This window comes from Vombatus ursinus, unplaced genomic scaffold, assembly GCF_900497805.2.
Source record: "Vombatus ursinus unplaced genomic scaffold, bare-nosed wombat genome assembly UNPS02014791.1, whole genome shotgun sequence".
NCBI lineage: Eukaryota > Metazoa > Chordata > Mammalia > Diprotodontia > Vombatidae > Vombatus > Vombatus ursinus.
In genome coordinates this window covers 71,932,993-71,955,950 of record NW_020954569.1, presented here as the reverse complement: position 1 = coordinate 71,955,950, position 22,958 = coordinate 71,932,993, and the positions used below count along the sequence as shown (strand labels likewise).

Below are 22,958 nucleotides of genomic sequence, written 5' to 3'. Positions count from 1 at the left end.
ATTTTGTGAATTTTTACAAAAAGAAGATGAAGAAGAGTAAATGTGAGGGATTAGTAAGGGAGATAACCAAGAATGATTCTCTTTCCTCTTTGTATCCTCCACACTGTCCCAAACGACTTTCTCTTTCCTACTCCTCAATGAGGGTAGGGATAAGAGCAAGGTGAAGTGAGGTGATGTGAGGTTGAGGGAAGGCACTTTTACCTCATCAGAAAAGCAAAATGACAACTTTCCAAAAGCCCTTTTTACTTACTGTACTACCCACACTTCAAACCTTAGGTGCTAGTTAGGTACAATGGGGAGTGCATTTAACACTTTCTGCTTGCTAAAAGAGATCACAGAGAGCTACACTACTACAGAGAATTCCATATTCCAGCATCCCTGTGAAGGAGGTGTAACATTAGGCTAATAAAAAGCATATAGAAAGCGAAATCAGTAGAGAATCTAAGAACAAAATTTCAGACTTCTAAAATCTCAGTCTGCTAATTAACCACTAGCATGCTTCCTTTTTAAAGCTACTTTTCAGAGGAGTGCAAGTTAATCAATCTAGTAAAGAAACACTTATTATCTACCACTGTATGCAAAATCTTTTTTTTTTATGCAGTGGGAAAGATGCAACTTTAGGAAAGATCCAATCTCTCTCCACATTGAGCCCTATAGCTAACAGAGGAGAATACCATAAACAGTTAACAAGACACACACTCTTAATGGAGGTCTTTAAAAAAGCCCGTAATTATAATGTGTGTGTGTTTGTATATGTGAGTGTGTGTGGGTGGGTGTGTGTGTGTGTGTGAGAGAGAGAGAGAGAGAGAGATTGGAGAGGTGTGAGGGAAAAGAGATCTTTACTTATCTATAGGGAACAATGTGAGCAAATGCATGGTAAGCAAAATTATATATTCACACAAACACGCACATACATGAATTTTATATATTATGCCATATTATATACATACAATATATGTATTTATGTGCTGCATGATTAAACATTTAGAGCAAGTCAGAACTTACTTCAATCAGCATTTATTGAAGAGAGAGCTCAGTTTTGTTCAGCATGCAGATAGCCAAATTTACATGAAGGATGTATTCCAAGGGGGGAGGGAGAATTAAAAATGTGAACTAAGGCTGGAGGTAGGGGATATTATACAAATAGAGGCAGTGTGGCTTAGTGAATGGAGAATGGGTTTGGAGACCTAGGCTCAAGACCTGACTCTGATACAAACCAACTGTGTGAGGCTGGATAAGTCACTTACCCTCACATGCCTTACATACATGCATCGTAAAGCCACAGCAACACTATTAGACTATAAGTAATAGAAGAATCGTTCATATGTATATACACATGAGCCACAGGTTCAATGAGATGCACATACAAATGTGTGTATATAATCATACTACATATATATTTTTCTATACACACACATAAGTCCTAAGTAACAAATGCTTATTGATAAAGATGATGCTATTGAACATATGTGTACATACAAATGAATTATGTATATGTACATACATATACACGTTCCACAATATGCATATATACACACCCATTCTTCAATGGTATTGTCTTTATCAACAAGCATTTGTTAAGTAGTTAAGACTTTTTGTGTCTTCCAGGTGATAAGACAAAAAATAATCATCTGTTATATGAATATATACTATAAATACAAACACTTTCACATACATATACACATACATACATACATACATACATGCATGCATAGACACAATACAGATATATAGAATGGGGTTCAAATAATTTAAAACTATAATTTCATATAATTATTTTTTTAAGAAAATATTTCCTACAAGGCTAAGTTATACATGTTACCAAAGGACTATTTCGCTTAACTATGAAGAACATGCTAAAAAAATAAATCAAATTGTACATGGTTCAGGGTTTCTTATACCATCTCTTCCTTGTTCTTTGTATCTTGAAATGTTTATATTCATGGATGATCATTAATGTTACATTAAAAATAATTTAAAATTGAAATAAAAAGGAAGAAAGAAAATATTATCAACTATAGTTTCTTCTTAATACATAAAGGGGATCCACAACAAATATATCACAGAAATACCATAGCTTTTATGTTGTTGATGTTTTATGCTTGTTGTTTTTCTTGTGAAATTTATGGATAATTTAGGTAGTGGGTTATTCTTGTCTAATAATTAGAGTGAAGAGGACATGGTAATTATCCTCGATCATATGAAAAGTAAATATAATGTAAAGCAGTGTGAAATTACTGCTGTGAGTAGTAATATGATCATTTTCAAGTGATCCCAAATAGCAAAGATATAAGAAAACATGTCACAATTAGATGTTGAAACGAAGAAGTCTAGATCTGTAGTCCATATAAAAACTAAGGTCATTATATTATCTTCTCTGATGAGTGACTGGTTGTTTTGTATTAATATTTATTGAGCTCACAGTGCTTGAAATGTTTTTGTAAGTTTGACCTTTGTGACATACATCTGAAAGTGTCATTCTTCTCCTAACTGCACTTCAGAACCAGTGGATGCCTAATATTGTATGCATATGTTACAACCAGAAAGTAAATGAATTCATGTTTTTGAATAGTAAACTTCTTTCATCATTCCATCTAATAAGTAATTCTGTTAAACCTATAGTATAATTAAGTGAAAAGATCACTAGATTTAAGACTTAGAAAATATGGGCACAAATTCTAACTCTGACATTTACTATCTGTGTGATCCTGGGGAAGTCATTTAACCTAGCCTTGTAAAAGGAGGAGGTTGCACCGGATGGCCTCTAAGGTTTATTGCAGTTCTAAATCTATGGGCTAAAGCCTGCCTGTGGAAGTGGACAAGTCATTTCACTTATTTGACTGATGGTTTCCATGTCAACAGAATTGACTAGATAATCCCTGAGATCCTAGTAGCTTAACATCCTATGTAGGTGAACTTGAAGCATCATATGAAGGCAAAGGAGATAACAGCAGTGGTATATCCACAGAAGTGGTTAATGTTATCCTTATGGCCAAGATGTGACATGTGAGTTCACCGATAGTTCAGCTTGAGATACTCAGATTCATTTGAACGACTTGATCCAAAAATTGTCTATGGGTCAATATCAACTTAGAAATATAGAACAGTAGAATAAACTATCTTTGAAGTAGAGGTTGACAACTTGTCAGGTCTGAAGGATATAGAATTCGTGGTCAGTTATGGATTGGATTGCATGAACTCTATGGTCCCTTCCAGCTTAGGGATTTTGTAAATGTTCCTCCACATTTCTTTCTCTTCAGATTATCTAAAATAATCAAAACAATTACTAACATTTATACAGCACTTTAAAGTTTGTGTAGTAGTTTGCAAACATTATTTCATTTTTTCTTACAACATCCATGGGGTTAGGTGCTATTATTATCCTCTTTTTAAGTGAGGAAAGTGAGGGAGATGGAAGTTAAACTGACTTGCTCAGAGCCCTTCAGTTAGTAAGGCTGAATTTGAACTTAGGTCTTCCTAATTCCAAGTCCAGCACTGTATCCACTATTCTGCCTAACTGCCTATGAAAGTGACTATAGTCAGCTGTTGAAGGATCTGGCGAAGTCCCACACAAAGTATTATGTTGGTTTACAGTTTCCCAACTTCCCTATTGCCTCTGTCCAGGTGTTGACAGGTATCTTGTATTTTGTTCACACATTAAAGGTGCTGGTGTTTATTGATAGCTGGATTTTTTCCTTTGAAACATGTCTGTTCATATATTTTGAAAATTTGTCAACTGAGGAATATAATTCTTATATATCTTATATATCTTGAGAGTGCTTTATCAGTAAAACTTTCTTCAAAGATTTTTTTCCCTAGTTAATTTTCCCTAGTTAATTCCCCTAGTAAAATTCCCTTCTAATTTTGGTTGCATTTGACCCCATAATTCTTATGATTAAATTATTGATTTGATAATTAATTTAATCTTGGTTCTAAAAACTGTTGAATATAATTTTCATTTCATTGAACTTAGTAAAGAATGTTAAAAGAGGACACCTTTAACACCAACAGCCTCTTCATTTAGGTTCAATATTGAGACATAACAAGGGCACTTAGAAGTCCCTGAATAGTTAACAGAGGTGATTTACACAGCAAGGATATGCAAGGAAACAGTGGCACTTAGATACTCTGGGTCCCAAATTTCAAAAAAGGAAAGAAAACTAGTCAGCAGGACAGGCTATGATGACTTGTATTGTCCTCAGAAATCCACCAAGTCGAAGGGGTCTCACTTTTGGTTTGAACTTTTTATGCCTTTAAGTTACCAGGAAGATGCATCAAGTCAGGCAGGGATGAATAAAGTCCCAGTCCCTGCTTTGTTGACTTTCAGGGAAAACTAATTCCTATTTCACAGAAATAGGGGAACCCTGGTCCTATCACAGATGTATCTAATATTTTAGCTTTTCTGCATTTGTTTTCAAGCCATTTTTAATACACCTTAATATATGGTTAATTTTTGCAAAGGTACCATTCAGTGCTGAGAAATAGGCATATTCCTTTCTATTCATAGTCTTTAACCACCAGAGAACTTTCATCTTTAATATTCTTAAAGTTCTATTCAGGTACTCAACTTCTTTCTTATTTAATTTCTATTAGATTATATAGGTCTGAATGAAGCACATTCAAGTCTCTAGCTATTGTAACTTTACTATCTTTTTTCTATTTGTAACTTGTATAACTTTACACTTAAGTTTTTGTAAGCTATTCCATTTGGCGCATATAAGTTAAGTGTTTCTATTTATTCGTTGTCTATGGTGCTTTTAAGCATAATGTACTTTCCTTGTTTCTCTTTTAATCAGGTCTATTTTTTTCTGTTGTCTGAGATCATGGTTTCTATCTCCTTTTATAAAAGTGTATTTAAAGTATAACAGATGTTGCCCCAGAATCTTATTTTAACTCTGTATGAATTTTTCTGTTTTAATTGTGTTTCTTGTAGTCCACATGCTATTGGTTTCTGCTTTTTAATCCATTCTTCTATCCTCTCCTATTTGATAAGTGAGTTCATTCCATTCACACTTATAGATATGATCACTAATTATGCATTTCCCTATATCCTATTCTTTAATGCTTTTCCTTCTCTTTGTCCTGCCCCTTTCTCTTTCCCCATGCCCAGTCCTCAATCACAGGATTTTACTTTTTCTTTCTTTCCTTTTAAACCTCTCTTCATGAGCCACCTTTTGATGCTAGAATTTTTATTTTATTTTAATTTTCATAGAATCTGTGACTTGAGTAATGTTTTGCATCTCCTTTGTTAAACTGTAATTATCCTTCCAAGTCTTCCCTTTAAAACTGTCATTTCATTAATATCTTAAAACAAACAAAAAATCCCTCTTGCTTATTTTTTTCCAAGTAATTTAATTGACCTTGGGGTTGTGTTTTTCTTTGATGATTTGCTCAGAGATGGCAGGAGCAGCTCAAGCAAGACAGGGGTTGTCTAAACCTTCAGTATACCCTCAGCAGTGTACCCTAGAAGTCTGAGATTTGTAAACTCTAAATCCACGTTTGCAGTTAGGTGACATTGAACCTTCAGCAGAAAAAACTCTAGGCCCTTTCCATATCAGCTACTTGGAAGGCTGTTCAGGTTTAGAATGACAGAATTTTAAGATTTCCCCTGGCCCGTACTACCTTCCCTAAATTAGTCAGGTCTGTGTACTGAATCTGTGATCCTAATCTGGGACCAGAGGAACAGATCTACAGTCTCACTCTTGGACCACATTCTCTGCCCCAGTACAGCCATAGCCCCAGCCTCCTTCCTTCCCAAACCCTGCTCTGGGGTTGGAGCGACACAAATATAGGCAAGTGTTAGGTCTGTGATTCCAGAGCAGATACACAAACCATAGGCCCTAGCCTCACTTTGTGCTAGAAGGCTCCAAGGCTCGAGTCAGGTGTCAAAGCAACAGAGCTACAGGGTTACACATGGTATAATGGTATACACTCCCACTTTGGCATGCAGCTTGCTTTTTCGTGCATTTTCCTATTTGAACTTCCTTCCCTAGTGTCCTTAGTCCACTGGCCATTTCCCTGTACTGACCTGGGATATATATATGTATACATACATACGTACATACACACATACACACACACATATATACATACACACACACCTACATACATACATATATACATATATACACATACATACATGTGTCATATACACATATATACACACCTACATACATATATATATACATATGTACATACATACATACATACATACATACATATATTACACACACACACACACACACACACACACACATATATATATATATACCTGGTTTCTCCTTGAACTTCCCAATCATCATTAGGTCTGAGGCTCTTCTTGCATCTTTCACAGAAGACCTGGGATGAATACTTCTTGTTACTCTGCTATTTTCCCCAATCTCTTCTTTCTAACTTCCATCTGTTGTTCCTGGTTTTGCCCTCTTGTCTTAAGCAGAGTAAGTCAAATACCTCTTTTGTATGTCAGAAGCCAGCTATCATGTCCACCTTAAGCCTTCTCCTCTTTAGTCTAAACATTCCTAGGTTCATTAATCTTTCCTTATATGGCATGAACTTAAGACCTTCACCATATAGGTCACCATCTTCCACATGCCTTTCAGGATCATCATAGAACTTCAAAACATGTTGTGTCAAGAAGTAGAGTTCATAGTCCAGATGTGGTCTAATCAGGGTAGAGTACAATACAACTATCACCTCCCTAGGCTTGGACATTGTGCCCTTCAATATTACCTAATATTTCATTAATTTGAGGGGCTGCAACATTAATCCATAGCGAGCTTTCAGAACCCTCCCTCCACACCCCAAACAAAAACTCTCAGATCTTTTTGTTTTTACCAAGACAAAATCATAAGTAAACATCTTACATTTATGAAAATGATTCCTAGAACCCAGGAGTAAGACTTTGCAGTTTTCCCTGTTACATGTAATTTTATTAGATTTCTCCAGTGCTCTAGCTTGCCTTGAACTTTTTGAATCCTATTATCTAAAAGAAAACTCATTAGCTCCTTCATTACTCACTTACAATACCACCCTCAACTGATGAGCCCCCTTATAATACATGGTTTCTGCTCCTAGGAAATTTAGAGTTTAATCATGGACAAGGCACCAACATAGATAACTAAAATGCATTATATAAATGCATTAAAGGGATACAAGACAAAATATTATGCAAGTTGTAAAGGGGGAAACATATGAATAATTGGTTGGATTGTAGAAAGTTTACTGGAAGAGACAGGTTTTGAGATGGATTTAAAAGAATGAGTAGTACTTCAACAAACAAAGATGCTATATTTCCAAAGATAAGAAGCATCATGAACCATGGCACAGAGACATATGGTAATGTCTCTGGACATGCCCTGGGAAAGAGGGAATGAGGAATAACAGACTTCTCAAGTTTGGGGAGAACATAGAGTAAATAAAAGGGAGTAATTTTAAGTCACAATGTGACATTCTCTAGTAGCACACTGGACACTTTTGAAAGTTTCAGGAAATCTTTAGGTCATTAGGTATCCTTAGAGCATGAAATTGATTTTGTAAAGCAAGCTTAAGTTAGAAAATAGTAGCTTACTAGGATTAAAGAAAAAAAATCCACTATATTTTGGCATTCAAGCAAGCTTACTCTTATTTGTAGATAGGAATTAAAAAAAAAATTGTCACAATTCTTTCAGACCATAAGTAATACTTCAGATTGGGATATTTAGTGTTCCCAAACTTCTATAATCACACAGGATTTTGTAGATAAGAGAATAAATTGATATTTCACTTGTGACATCATCAAAGTGCCTTACAGTTATGAATTCCAAGATGCCACCATACCTCACATCCCTCCCGGCTCAGATGTGTTTGTGGCTTTTAGTGGAGGTCAGGGGTTTTGTCTAAGCTTAAGGAGATGTCCAGTAATGTTATGACATTAGGTAGGAGAAAGACAGTTCATGGAGAGAATTAAGAGGTGGTCAGGAAGTAGATGAGGATCTGTTTAAGTAGAGGATCACTGTCCAAAGCTGGAACTTAGTTTTTAGACTATGGTCAAGGAAGCATCTCTTATGGAACTAAGCTTAGCTAACTGATCTTATAATCCCTATTTCTCATGAACAGGGTGACTTTATTTAGGCCTATTTAGGTGTTTTGATGCAGAGCTGTGATTTCATTCATCTAGGGAATTTCTGGTGTGAAAACTTCCTCCATTGATGCGGACTGGGACCTTGTCTGAAAATTAGAGATTTAGAGAGATGCCTGGGATCACTAAGAGATAAAATGACTTGCTCATAATTATACATGGTTTAAATCAATGGCAGAATTTGAACTTGATCTCTACAACCTCGAGGTCACCTCTCTGTGGCCAGCACTATACCATGCTGCTTCTCTTATTTAGACAAAGGTGAAAATATTTAATATATTTTCTTATTCTGATGTTAAAAGTTTAAGTTATCAACCCCTCCACCCCACAAAATAATAAAACCCTGTAAACTAATGAGGATAGAGCATAAATTAAAAGAAGGCAGTTGAGAACCCTGACTGAGCCTTGTGCTATAGTTAAATTCCTGTTATTGCGGTGTGGGGACCAACATGTTCTCCTTTGACAAGGACAGATTTTAGATTAAGCACTCTGATATTGTAAATTACCATCCTTGATGGCTAGTCTCTCTGGTCTAAGGTGCCTTAGAGAAATGGAACAGAACTGTGAAAGGGTGTAGATTTCAATAGATTTCAATCCCCAGCCCCCACTCCCAAGTCTCCACATTTTAAGGGAAGGAATAGTAATGTGAGGACACTGCTGAATTTAAATGGAGATAAAGGACATTATAATTACAAATTTCAGGATCCAATCCCAAAATGATAGGTTGACAGTGTCAGACCCATCCAGTGACCAATTACAATTACATTTAACTCTAGTCACCAGAGATAAGGGAAGGGGGAGAGCTGAGGGAAAGAAGTACCTCTTTGGATTCATCTTCAAACTTACAAGGTATTTCATTTTACAAATTATCTGCACATTGCCCAGGCTAAATAATTAATGTTTAAATAAGGTACATATGACTATTTTTGAACAGAGGGAAAAAAAGAAGACAGGGAATTACAGACAGAGTGAGGGAGCCTATTTTTCCCCTGTCACTCAGAGATAAGGTATTAGCATTGCTACAGAATGAAGGCTGCCTCCCCTAGGAGATGGCTGCAGCTTCTAGCTCATTGTTTCCTAAGCCTACAGACTGGGGTGGTGGGCTATTTTTAAGGGGGGAAATATGGGGAGTAGAAAAGGGGCAATATGCAGTAGGTCAGATTTCCTATCCATCAAAACCACAGAGGTCTGCTAGGAGTTCACAATACAGTTTGGAGCAGAGTAAGCAGCTATTTCCTAAAGCACGTATGCTTTGCAAAATCAATTTGTGAACTCATTACATAAATCCATATTAAACTATTTAGTCTATATTTAACACTATAACAAGGATAGTCAGGGTAAATTAAATGGATTTTGTTTCCAGGTGGCAGAGAGCCAAAGTTTGTCCTTCCTATTTTAAGTTAATGCTGGGCTCTCTAATATGTGTACACCACAGACAGGAGAGGCAGAAGGGAAGGATGATCATTTCCCCCCTTTAGATGTTAACAACAAATCATACCTATATTTTTTCAGTCTTGAGAGTTTCGGGAACCATATACTTTTATTGCCTCATGCCCCCTGCATACTCCCTGGGCCCTGTTATTTCAAAATAGTAGCACTGCAGGAATCCCCTCCTCAGTCTTGTGAAACATGTACTGTTCTGTTTTTTTGTAAAAGAATGAGTTTCATCAGTGAGGAGAGAAAAAAAAATCCCATAGCTCATCATGGAATTATGATGCCCATGACACTGTTAGTTCCCTTATTAAGTCCTTAATTACCATCACTGTTATTTCTCTCTGCTTCCCATAAGCCTACTCTAAGTCATTGCAAAATTACTCCCATTTCTTTTTTTTTTTAATATGTTATTTCCTGCATCCATTCTTTCTTCTCTCTTCATTAATACAGAGACAATCCTGGTTCACTTTACACCTGAACTACTACAAATTTGTCTGAGCATTTATTCTCTGACCTACTCCAACCCCCCAGCTCTATCTCCTGCACAATTAAAATAAGCAGAGCCAATGGACACCATTTTGATCTATCCATTGCTTTACTCTCAATGCTACAATGGCGTATGATGATTCACAAACATGAACATGTGTGTTTGTTAAGGTCCAACAGTTGCCTCCTTTTCACAACTAACCTCTTTCACTACATTTCAACTCACACCTTATACTTTTGTCCAGAAAAGCCAGTAAGCAACATCTGTTAAAATTTTCCTTTTGAAGCTTTTACCTATGCCTTTCGTTTCACCTAATATTTTCACCTAATCAGCCGTAATCATACCTGATGCTTTCACAAAATCTATTCCAATGTCTCATTATGGTGAGCAAGTGAACTTTGATTTTATTATGCTACACCAGTAAACCATAAGCTTCATTATTCTCCAGCCCCCTCCATCCTCCAAAAAAATCCTCTGATTATAAGAACAAGTCATTGTAATCAAATAAACTCTACCAATATCTCTAGAAAAGCTAGAGTTAGTGGACTGTTCCACTGTCGCACTCACCATGCATTTGATTTCCCAAACTAAAACAGTCTTCCTTGGAGACCATCTCCCTATATATATTTTCTCCTCCTATTAGAAAGTTAGTTCTTGGCAGAGTAAAAACAGTGATTTTCTTGAGCTCTCCCCCAAACCCCTCCAAATACCTATTTAAAATGGCTCTAAACAAATTCTAGAGCAGCAGAAACCATAAAAAGACAGAGTGAAACAAATTTCCAGCCCAAGACAACCTGGATGGTTGATTAGAAAGGCCTATCACGCCAGGCTGGGAGAGAAATGCAGTTTAGCGTGGGTATGCAGGCAAAACAGGCCTTAGTGAACCTGGAACAGGCCTCAGGGGACTGAATCACAGGCAGCTGTGGTGGTTTCTAGACTTCTCAACCCACAAATGCCGAAGACAACCTAGAAGGTCAGTGGGAAAAGTCTGTGACTGCGGTGAGAGAGAAGCTTGGTCCCAGGCCCACTCCTGGTGCAGCCGTGGGGCGGCAGCTGCTTCCACAACTTCTAGTCCACAGACTGAGGGGGAATCAAGTGACTGCTCAGAGGGGGATTTCAGAGATCTCTTTGCCGGTGCTGTCACAGGATTGTCTTGCTTTGCCTATGCTTGGATCTGGGTCACAGTTCTGGGTGGTGATCCTGGGGTGAGGAGGAGTGCTGGCAAGGTGCAACTTATGCCTTGGTGGAGAGGGAATCCTCCTCACAGTTCCAAGGCAAAATAGAGTGCTTGTGGTCACTCATAGACCAGAGTACAGGCCAGGAAAGGAATAAACACCTCGTTTTTATCATACCACCTTGGAAGAACTGAAAATTTACAGGTCCCTTGAAGCATCTCTGAAAACAATTGCATAAAACTCCCGAAGCTTAGGACAGTACATTCTCCACACTGGAAGCAAACCCCTATCTTAACAAAGAGTTTATAACTCAAGTAATTGGCTGAGATCATGAGCAAACTGCCCAAAAACAGTCAGACCATAGCATCTTTCTTTGGTAACAAAGACTTTGAAAATAGATCCAGGAGAGTCATTCAAAAATTATTGGACTATCTGAAAGCCATGATCAAAAAAAAAGAGCCTAGACATAATTTTTCAAAAAAATTATCAAGGAAAACTGCCCTGATATTCTCGAACCACAGGGCAAAATAGAAATAGAAAGAATCCAACGATCACCTCCTGAAAGAGATCCCCAAAGGAAAACTCCCAGAATATTGTAGCCAAATTTCAGAGTTCCAGGTCAAGGAAAAAATATTGCAAGCAGCCAGAAAGAAACAATTCAAATATTGTAGAAACATAATCAGGATAACACAGGATTTAGCAGCTTCTACATTAAGGGACCAGAGGGCTCGAAATATGATATTACAAAGGGCAAAGGGGATAGGATTACAGCCAAGAATTACCTATCCAGAAAAACTGAGTATAATCTTTCAGGGGGAAAAATGGACATTCAGTGAAATAGAGGACTTTCAAGCATTCCTGATAAAAAGACCAGAGCTGAATAGAAAATTTGACTTTCAAATACAAGACTCAAGAGAAGCATGAAGAGGTAAACAGGAAAGAGAAATCATAAGAGACTTATTAAGGTTGAACTGTTTACATTCCTACAAGGAAAGATGATATTTTTAACTCATGAACCTTTGTCAGTATTAGGAGAGTTGGAGGAAAATATATATGTATACAGATAGATTGATAGATAGAGGACACAGGGTGAATTGAAGATGAATGAGTGATATCTGGAGAATAAACTTAAAAGGTGAAAGAGGATTATACTGGGAGAAGGAGAAAGGGAGAGGTAGAATGGGGTAAATTATCTCACATAAAACAGACAGAAAAAGGCTTTTACAGTAGAGGGGAAGTGGGGGAAGGTGAGACGGAATGAGTGAATCTTATTCTCATTGGATTTGACTTATGGAGGGAATACCATACATACTCTTGGGTATGGAAAACTATCTTACCACAGGAAAATAGGGGAGCAAGGGGTTAAGAGAGCAGGGATGATAGAGGAGACAGTAGATTGGGGGAGGGGTAATCAGAAGCAAACACTTTGGAGGAGGGACAGGGTCAAAAGACAATAGAATAAATGGGTGGCAGGATAGGATGAAGGGAAATATACTTGGTTTTCTACAGCATGACTACTATGGAAATGTTTTTCATGACTACACAAGCATAACCTGTATCAGGTTGCTCGCCTTCTCAATGAGGGTGGGTGGGGAGGGAGGAAGGGAGTAAATTTGGAACCCAAAGTTTTAAAAAGAAATGTTAAAAAATTGTTTTCATTTGTAACTGGGAAATAAGACATACAGGCAATGGGGTATAGAAATCTATCCTGACCTACAGGAAAATAGAAGAGGAAGAGGATAAGATAAGGAGGGAAGATAGAAGGGACAGCAGACTAGGGGAAAGGGTATTCAGAATGCATGCTGTCTTGGGGTTGGGGGAGGGATGAGATGGGGAGAAAATTTGGAACTCAAAATATTGTGGAAGTGAATGTTGAAAACTAGAAATAAATTAATTAATGAATCTTAAAAAAAAAAAAAGAAAGTTAGTTCTTTGAGGTCAGGGACCATCTCACTTTTATTTATGAATATTCAGTGTCCAGTATGGTGCTTGTCAGACGGTAAATGCTTCATAAATGGTTTTCTAAACATTCATCCATTAATTCTACCAAGCTAGAAAGGCTTCATGTATGTCAGTGACATATTGAGTGCTTGATCCAAGCACCAACTTACCAATTTCCACAAAACTTCATCACTGGGATGCAAATTACTACACTATAAAAATATTTACCTTGGAAAACTATGAAACGAAGACAAAATGTAAGTGGTCCTAATTTCTGTTCAATTGTCTTCTACTTCTGCAATGATAGTGATGGAGAGAAGGAAAAGGGATCCAAAGGTGTTAAGAATCACCAACTTTTTGGGTTATATGTACAGATTAACTTAACTGCCGGTATTCTAAATATGAAATTTTTGTTCAGTGACTCATTGCTTAATATTCTGTGGAGTCATTTTCTTTAGATAGCATCTTGACATTTATATCAAATGTATCTGTTTTAACAAAAGTGACTAGTACATTCAGAGATAGAGCCATGTCATGACAAGTCAAACTACTGGTCTATTGATATTTTTTCACTGAAACAGCATTAATAAAAATAAAAATAAGAGCTCATTTTCACATACCACTATATGTGGTAAAAAGCATTTTCCATACAAAAGCCCTATGAGGTAGATTGTGCAGATGACAAAACTGTGTATCAGAGAGCTTGAAATACTTTCTTTAGGTCACACAGCTAGCAAGTCAGGACTTAAAGCCAAATGTCTCACTCTAGTGCTCACCATCCAATTGTTTCAGAGCTCAATTCAGTGAAAAGAGATGACTGGTATTCCCATGTAGATATAGCATTCATCTGTTGCATTAACTATCCTTCAGACATTCTAGAAAATAAATTAGCATTAAGTTCCAATAGCCTCAATTTCACATTACTTTAAAATTGGTCCATTACGTCTTAAAACAAAAGCATCTGAAGCAGGTAACTAGATAATTTGAGAGTGAAAAGGGAACTGTAGTTCTATATTTTACACCTAGCTCCCAATTAGTATGAATCTTGTGAAGTAGTCACATGTATTTGAATTAGTATTATTTGATGTTATAATTATGTAAATTATGATTTGTTCTAGTCTAATGGAAATATGAAATCAAATAATGCTATTACTTCACAAAATATTCACAGTAATCAGGGACTAGCTGTATACAGCACCTATAAATAATCTCTATATACTTGTTATATTCATCCTGCCATCTAGGGCCACTTATTCTTTCTCCAGAATATTATGGAGATATTATTATATTATTGTATCTCATCCTCCCTATTCATAAAACCATTGTTCAAGTCTTGCCTTTGCTCATGTTACACCTGGGCTGTTGCAATTGGTGCTACTCATGGGTCACATATCACAATCTGATTATAATTCTTTGTTTATATGGCATATCTCTCTCTTAATAGATTGTCTAGTAAATTTTTCTGCCCACTCAACCCAGTGCCCCGAACCTCACACTTAGCAGACACATGATAACTGTTTGCTATCTTTTGCAGAAGAGCAACACTTTCCTCCCCTCTCCACACTTCACCCCACTAATCACCCCACTCTCCTCCTGAAGTGGTTCCCAAATGGCTCCTAATCCAATCAGAAATCATGACCATTGAAGGATCTGATTAAGGAGAGGATGATCAAGTTCAAATTCTAAGTCAAAATGTTAGGAAGGAAAGAATATAGTTATTAACTAAACCAGTTTCTTCATCTGTAAAATGGGATACTTATATTCCTTCCTTCTCAAGGTTATTGTAAAAAAAAGAACTTTGTAAACTGTATGATACCTAACAAATAGCATGCTTCTTCGATCTCCCTGTTCTCCACTGTCTGCCATGTCTTGTTTCACTCCATATGTGCTGTTTCCTTTACTTGGCCCTGTTCTGCAGTGATTTCTCCATTAATGGCCCTCTGGGAGCCCAGAGGTTTTTTCCTTATGTATCACAAAACTCTTCCTCCAGCTCCAGAGCACCTTGTGGTACTGGCTTTGGGTACAAGATTTAATAGTAGTCTGTGATGTTCTTGACAGCAGGCACTTGTCTTTTGCCTTTCTTTGTATTCTTAGTGGTTAACAGGTGTGCTCAAGGCCACATGTGACCTGCCAGGTCCTCAAGTGCAGCCCTTTGACTGAATCCAAACTTCACAGAACAAATCCCCTTAATAAAAGGATTTGTTCTGTAAAACTTGAACTCAATCAAAAGGCTGCACCTAGAAGACCATATGTGACTTCAAGGCTGCAAGTTTTCTACACCTGGTTTAGCACAATGATGCCTGGCATATAAAAGCTGCTTGATAAAGGCTTATTGAATAGTTGACAAACTGATTTTGCTTACCACTATCTATCTAGTAATTGTTAATTTTACTTGAAGCTAGAATCATTAAAAAAGGAAACTTTCTCCATCCTTTACCCTTCCCAACCCCACTAAAGTAAAATGTTTAGGCTAGGAATAACTAAGTGGAGCCCAATATTGAAACTTCTTAGATTAAGAAACATTGTTTGTGGAGAAGAAAAATAAATAAATAAAACATACCTCTTATCTTGGCTGAGAGGTAGAAAAAAATAACGGTGCTAAATGTTGCAGAGGTATTCATTTAGTCATTTGATATTGCTCAACTGTTTTTTTTCTTATAAGGGAAGGCCCATGAGAAGTGGGGATAGAATTTTACTATGATATAACAAACAAAACACATTAACAAAACTTCAAAGAAAAAGTTTTCTAAATATGTAGATATATATATACATATATATATGAATATATATGAGGAATCTGTATAGTATACATCTTTAGCCTTTCTTGCTCCTGAGCTATTCACTTTACTAAAAAGTTTATGTTCAATTTCAGTTATATGGTGATACAGTGAAAACCTCTTGATCTGTTATGAGTTAAAAACCCAATGTCTGTTTAGCTGCTTGTCTCTCTCTGCATGTACATAAATATAGATACATATATTTATGATGTGTATGTATACATATCTATACCTATATACATTTGTATGCATGTATAAGCACATTGATGTATATATATACTATATATGTATGTTTTATACATATATAGCTATTTATACGATTATATAACTATTATCCAAAAATATACATGAATGTATAGTTGTATATATTGTAAATATGATTCTAAGAGCCAATGTTCTTTTTTCTCATAAAAATCTGCCTACTCATGAAAACAGGAGAAATTCATTGAGGTTCTGCATTTTTTAGAAACAACCCCTGGTTAGCCTTCTCTTACCCATTAAATTATGCTTACAGGGCCCCAAGTGATCATACTGAGAAAAAAAAAAATCACCTGAAATTGAAGGTCCTTGAAGGAACTATCATAATACCAACATTCTCATTGGATACTTAAGGCCATTTAAGGAACACTGGATTTTGATGTGGACTTGAGTTCACTTTTGTTCGTACTTATATAATCCTAGCCAAATCACTTAACTTCTCTGGGCCTTAGTTAGGTTTTACATCTGTAAAGTTAGGGTGTTAACTTATATGGCCCATAACATCCTTTTCAGTTCTAAATCTATGATTCTATTATCTTCTTTTGCCTGCTCAGTACTACCTATGTCTACATGATCTTTGGCTTACTTTACCACTTTGGCTTCAAAAATGTATTTTTCTTTTTTGTATTCCTGCAAATGGATCACATAAAATAAGTGGAAATGACATGCCAATAGTTGCAAATATATAACTTTTAAAAATTACTAAGTCCCTGAGAAGCAAAGAAATAATTACTTTACAAATACTTTAATATGTTAAAACCCTTTTTAAAAACATAGACAAATCACCAGAATACATACTTAAAAATATTTTTAATTGTAGAACTTGGAAAAATATGAATTTGTGGGTAATCTAGCTCATTTTCAATGGAGAAAAACCACTAGATTGGAAAGAAAAACAAATTTCATCTTATTTTATTAATCCAAGGATTCACTGCCATATAGTTACGTCTGATTTCCTAGAACTTCAGCTTGGTGCTTCTAAAGTCTTTTAAAGTTTGAAAGTGTGATGTTATAGTCTCACAATTACCACATAAAGGAGTCAACACAAAATATAATACAACTGAAATTGAAACAAATGAAAGGTGGAATATATGGGGAGATATGACCTAGATTTAAAAAAAAGAATGGCCTTTTGCCTTATCATATAAACGTGGAACATTTTCCATGGTCAAATTAATTGACTTTTTTTCTATTTTGCCTTATTCAGTCCCATCATTGTTCCAGTCAATGAAAGTAGAGATGGACCAAATAACCAAATCGATGATACTGTACTCTGATTTAGAGAGATCAAATGGTAAAGCCAGGTCAAATAACTTACCTGCTTTGGTTGGTAAACAAAATTTTGTTAGAGGAAAAGGAACTTTTTTTTTCCCCCAAAGGTGATCAAAAACAAAAAAAAAAATAACAGGTAAATTTTTTCAAGCCTCTTCAATAGTTTCATTTTTTAAATAAATGAATATTGACATTTACAATCATCTAATAGATAGAATAGATATATGACTATGTTAGTTTAAATGTGCAAGAGCCTAAAATGACTTATTTAATGCAAGTATTAAAAAAAAGGAAAGTATTATTGGGTGCATATTAATTACTTGAACACATTCCAAGTTAATTGCCTCTGTTTGGGATGGAAAATATTTCCAGATACCCTAAGCATACTTTCTCTTGCTTTTGAATCGATGGTAAAACTCTTTTTAAAAGCTTTCTCATGATATTTGAGAACACCTTAATTCAGCTATGACAAATCTGAAAAACCTTTGCTAATTGACCCACTCTGTACACAGAATTCCTAGTTTGGGACACTGAGTAGGAAACACTTTTGGTTCACTGCATCAGTATTTGTAGCAGTATTGCTAGACATCAGACAACACTTTTACCCCTACACCAAATGCAGTGAAGGCCTTAAATCATAGTCATTTTCTACAGTAAGAATTGATAATTACACTTAATTGTCTTCCAGCAACCAATGCCAGATTATGAAGTACATCACTTCAGTGTTAGCTACATTCTCTTACACAGTCACTTCAGTGCTGTTGTGCTGGTAAATTAAATCCTAACAGATCTTAAAGTGTTAAGACTAATTGTGCAGTTACTCATCCCCTTGCACAATATCTTTGAAGAAATGATGTAAAAAAAAATTAACATTCAGGAAGAAATGCTGTAATTAGTGGCAGTTAATACAGTTAGAAAAGTTGGTCAGTGCCTATAGACTTTCTTCTTGCCCTTTAGGTTTCCCAATTTTTCTCTTCAAATTGATAAGGCACTACATACAAAAAATAGTGAATCTGGGATATAACTTGCACTTTCTATGCCTTAAAGCTTAAGCCTAGCCTTAAATAACTTAAATAATTAAATAAATTAAATAATTCTAGGCCATGTGATGCACCACCTTATTATAATGTGCAAAATTCAACATCATTCTTAATCATAACCTTTTTGAGAAGGACAGGTAATTGATAGCAATTCACAGTTTTCTAAATGCCTAAGCAATCTATTTCTCGTAGTACAGCAGAACTCCATCATAACAGTGGTTTTGGGGAACGCAGATAACACCAGCATGAAAGGATGTTCTTGTTAAAGTGAGAGGCATGCACTATAAGTTACTCTGGGGAACATGACTTGTTACATAATAAGCTTGAATTCATGGACCAAGCTGGTGGTGCTTTCTAATAGGATTTACCGTACTTACAATCACTTGACTTTTTTTTCCAGAAGCCTTTTTTGCAGTTTTGGAAATAAAACACCATGTCATACCTTTAACTGGGATTCCAATTCTGTCTTCACTCATTTTCCATATTCATTTCAAATTGTTCTGCCCAGCCTCCACCCCATCACAGCTGCTTTCTGAATGCCAAGAACTACTTACTGCAACTATTTTTTCACCCCAGCTGTTCCAAGTTGCCTTCCACTAAAGATGAGTAGACAGTGTTACTCAGGGCAAAATAAAACTATCTAGGACAGTGATAAGAAACTGACTGAGGCATAGAGTTTAATTGTTGACTTCTTGTGTTCTGCCCACCTCCCCAAACACTGGCATATTCTATTCTCTGATCAACAAATTCCCTGTGTCCCTGACACTTTCATCCTGACCAATATATGTACTGACTTTTCATATGCACTTCTGGGTCCTATTACTTGTCTTCTCCTCCATCCTATAAAGTGGACTCCCTGGTTCCCATTGCTCACTATACACAGCATCACATTTAGTAATATGACTTTCCTCTGCAACTTGGTTCAGGATAGCCACTTCTTATACATAAATAGCCCACTACTGACTGATGCATATCTAACAGGTACACAAGTAATACAATCAAAGCAACATAATTAACTTCCCATTCATTATTACCGAATTAACATTGACATGCTAAGTAGAAGTACCTTGCCGTATGGTATAGAGGTAGCCTCAGAGTAAGAAAAAAAAAACTGGTTTCAAGTCCATCTTCTGACACAATTTAGCTGTGGAACCCTGGACAAGTTATTTAAATTTTCAGTATCTCCATAGGAAATTTAATAAGTCTAGATATTGCAGAGTAGGTATTAATATGCATTAGGAATAGGAATTTTATCCTCAAGAGTTGTTCTCTATACCAAGGAAATCTCTAGTAAAGGAAAAAAAAAAACAAACATGCAGTGTATCCCAAAAGTCTTACTTGAGATTTTCACTACTAATGCTTGAATGCTTTAAGACTAAAAGAATTAGTGCAGATTTAAGCTACTAAAGCTTAGGAAAAGCTTTAGTAAAAAAGTTATTAAAGCTTTAGGAAATAGGTTTAATACCTTAAAATTTCACTAAGACTTTTGGGACCTGTATCATGGTTCCTCTCCTGTTTGATCAACCAACTAACAAAACATTCAGTTAAGTTCTTTCTATTGGTTATACTAAGTATTTGGGATAGAAAGGAAAAGCAAGGTAACTTTTTATGCCGGTTTTATATTGACAGTAGTGATGAACTGAACCTCAAATTGTGTATCTCATTCTCTTATTGCTAAAGCCCTCTACTATGAACTAGACTTTCAAAGACTAAGCATAATACACTTTTAAGGAATGTGAATGATGGGGATAGATAGTGGGGGTGGGAGGGTATCTGACTTCTACCTGTAAGGAGCTGTATTTCTTTTACTTGTGACAGTATATCAATTGATAACACTTTAATTCCTACAGAGCATTGTCAGGAGAAGGAAGAAAGCAGTTAACTCAAGTCAGTGATCAATAGAATTTTAATTTTTTTTCTCTAAATGACTAGTCTCCAAAAACGTGGTTGATAACTGTTTATAAAAGACAATACTGAAACTTCATGAGGTTTCCCTGAGTACCAACCCACACAGAAGACCAGCTTTAATAGGTCATTGTCTGGGCCTCACCAAGGAACAGATTGTTGGGGTTGCCAGGGGTAACTCTCAGTCAGAGGCCTGTGGACAGGCCAAAACTGAACAGCTGGGCAACAGAGGGTTCACACTGTGCCTGAATATATATGGTGACCATTTATTGACTAATTTTTAAAAGAAAGGGCTGTGTTCTCGTCACCATGGTCAGCCCCATCACTTAATTTATATGTATAGCTCGCCTCTCTACCATCTGTGCATGCTGGCCTCCTCAACATCTCTGAGGGATTGGAGTGGCATTGTTTGAGGATCTGATTAAATAGCCAGGAAAAAGTCATCCATCATTTATAAGAGGGAAACGCAGACAGTTACAATGGTGTCCTGCAGCCCTTTAGGATTTTGTCTTCATTTTCTTTTGCTTTCATTCTAATCCAATGCCAAACATAATAAACACTGACCGTGAGTACAGAATTTACTGACAGCATTTTAACATCTAGGTGGAAGAAGTAATGAATTATCCAGTTTCCTCTAGGCAGGTTCTGGTAATGTATTAAAACTACATTACTGCTAAGGGTAGCCCTGTTCCCCCAGGCTATACCTACTGAAAAATAATCAAAGAGCCCAAGCTGAATGCTGGCTTCTGTGATTAAAGGCTACCTGTTGGATTATGGTTTTCCTCTGTGATGAGGCTTCCTGTGTGTAACTTAATTTGAGGTAAAATGTGCCAGTCTGATTCCCTAAGTCATCATCAGTGAGTCAAAATGTAGTGTGCATAGTTCTGGTTGAGTTGGAAGCAATTCTTTTAAAGTTTCTCTTCTCCCCCCTACCCCTGCCTTACTGTTATTATTCTAGTTGATTTTAAAGCATATATTTATTTGCAAGTAGTAACTTAGAATGCAGCATACACTAAATTGAAAAATAAGATATTCTGATAAGTTAGTGACCTTAAATAATGGTTCATTGTCTTATCCAATAGATAAGCTGTTCAAATCCCTATAGTTTTAAAGGTCTTCCCCGCTATACTGAACTTTAAAAAAGAGGGGGGGAATTATGAGTGAAATCACATGTGTAAGCATTATAGATGTGTCTCAAGTAATTAGATATAGAATGCATTGGATCTGAGTGCTTAATATTCACATTTTAAAAAATCATCTAAGACAATGAGCCATCATTTAAATATATTTAGCTTGCTTCTTAGAAGACTAATTAAAAAAAAAAAAACAAGGCCAAGAATAACCGAACACTTAACATTATCAACAAAAAGAAAACAAGAAAGAAAACATTCAGAATTTGTGTAATAAATACATGCTATATAAAACATCTACTAAAATGAATAATTTATGTTCTTTTATAAACTATGGTGAGGGAAAAATGAAAGAATTTCAATTTCCTTTTTGTTGAATAAGATTTGTTCTTTTTGGTATGTTTCTTGATTATTCCACTATTCCTAAGCAGTTTGTTTCTAAGTGTTGTGCCTTTGCAACACAAATTTTATATGAATGCTACAAAAATATGTTTTTTTCACATTTATCCATCTTTTGATTAGTAGAAACTACAAAATAAGATTCTTTCTTTCATTTGTTACAACAAAAACATCTCCAAACACAGTTAGAAAGAAGGCATTAATTTAACATATGATGTAGATTATTTCCTCTGAATATCTTTCAGCCTCCACTAGTCTGAGAGATTTCCCAAATTTTGAATCCCCTCCTCCAAAACTCATTTGATCAAGGAGAGTCTCTCTTTTTTCTTTAACAGTGCATTCTTTCATAACCCAAATAATCTTGAACTGGATCTGGGAGAGACATGAGAAGCATTTTGGGTTTTCTAAATCGAGTACTAATCACATTAATTACAAACAGCATTTCAAATGTTCTCAGCTTCTTACCAGGTTCAGGGATGATTAGCTGGGCACTGGTCTGTGTATTCCCAGCATCATTCTCAGCTACACATTGATAAAAACCTTCATCTGACTTTACTACTCCAAGGATCCGCAAATTGCTGCCACCCTAGAGAGAAGAACAAATGACTGAGATGTTTTTTAAACAATAACCCCAAAATCAGCACCAAATTGTAACTTCAACCAAGCTTTATTGTTAGTTTCCTGAATAAACTGGAAGAGAAGATGCACTCACTAGGTCTTAGCTTCACTCACACATCTTAAAAAACCTGAGTAGTTTCATAAGTATCTGCTGAATGTATCAGCAAACATGTGATCTGTTATTACAATTAAGTTTATTACCTTGAGTCCATGGACATAATAAAGTACAGACAATATGCATACGAATTGAAGAATCATCATTAGGTGAGTGACAGGCCAAAAGGTTGTAGCAATGACTTGCCTTAGTTTCTGCCCCACCCTCAACGATGAGGAGAGATCAATATCAACAGTTGCTAGGGGTGTGTGTGTGTGTGTGTGTGTGTGTGTGTGTGTGTGTGTGTGTGTG

General features: G+C 36.1%; 1 protein-coding gene across 1 annotated transcript in view; it reads right to left on the bottom strand.

The window, feature by feature from the left end:
* DCC (DCC netrin 1 receptor) overlaps nt 1-22,958 on the bottom strand; it is a gene marked incomplete at its 5' end in the record, with an annotated part of 954,021 nt that overhangs the window by 523,299 nt on the left and 407,764 nt on the right. The window contains one exon of the mRNA XM_027869065.1: nt 22,400-22,520. Within this exon, the coding sequence (XP_027724866.1) occupies nt 22,400-22,520 (121 nt within the window). The remainder of the gene's footprint in view (nt 1-22,399; nt 22,521-22,958) is intronic.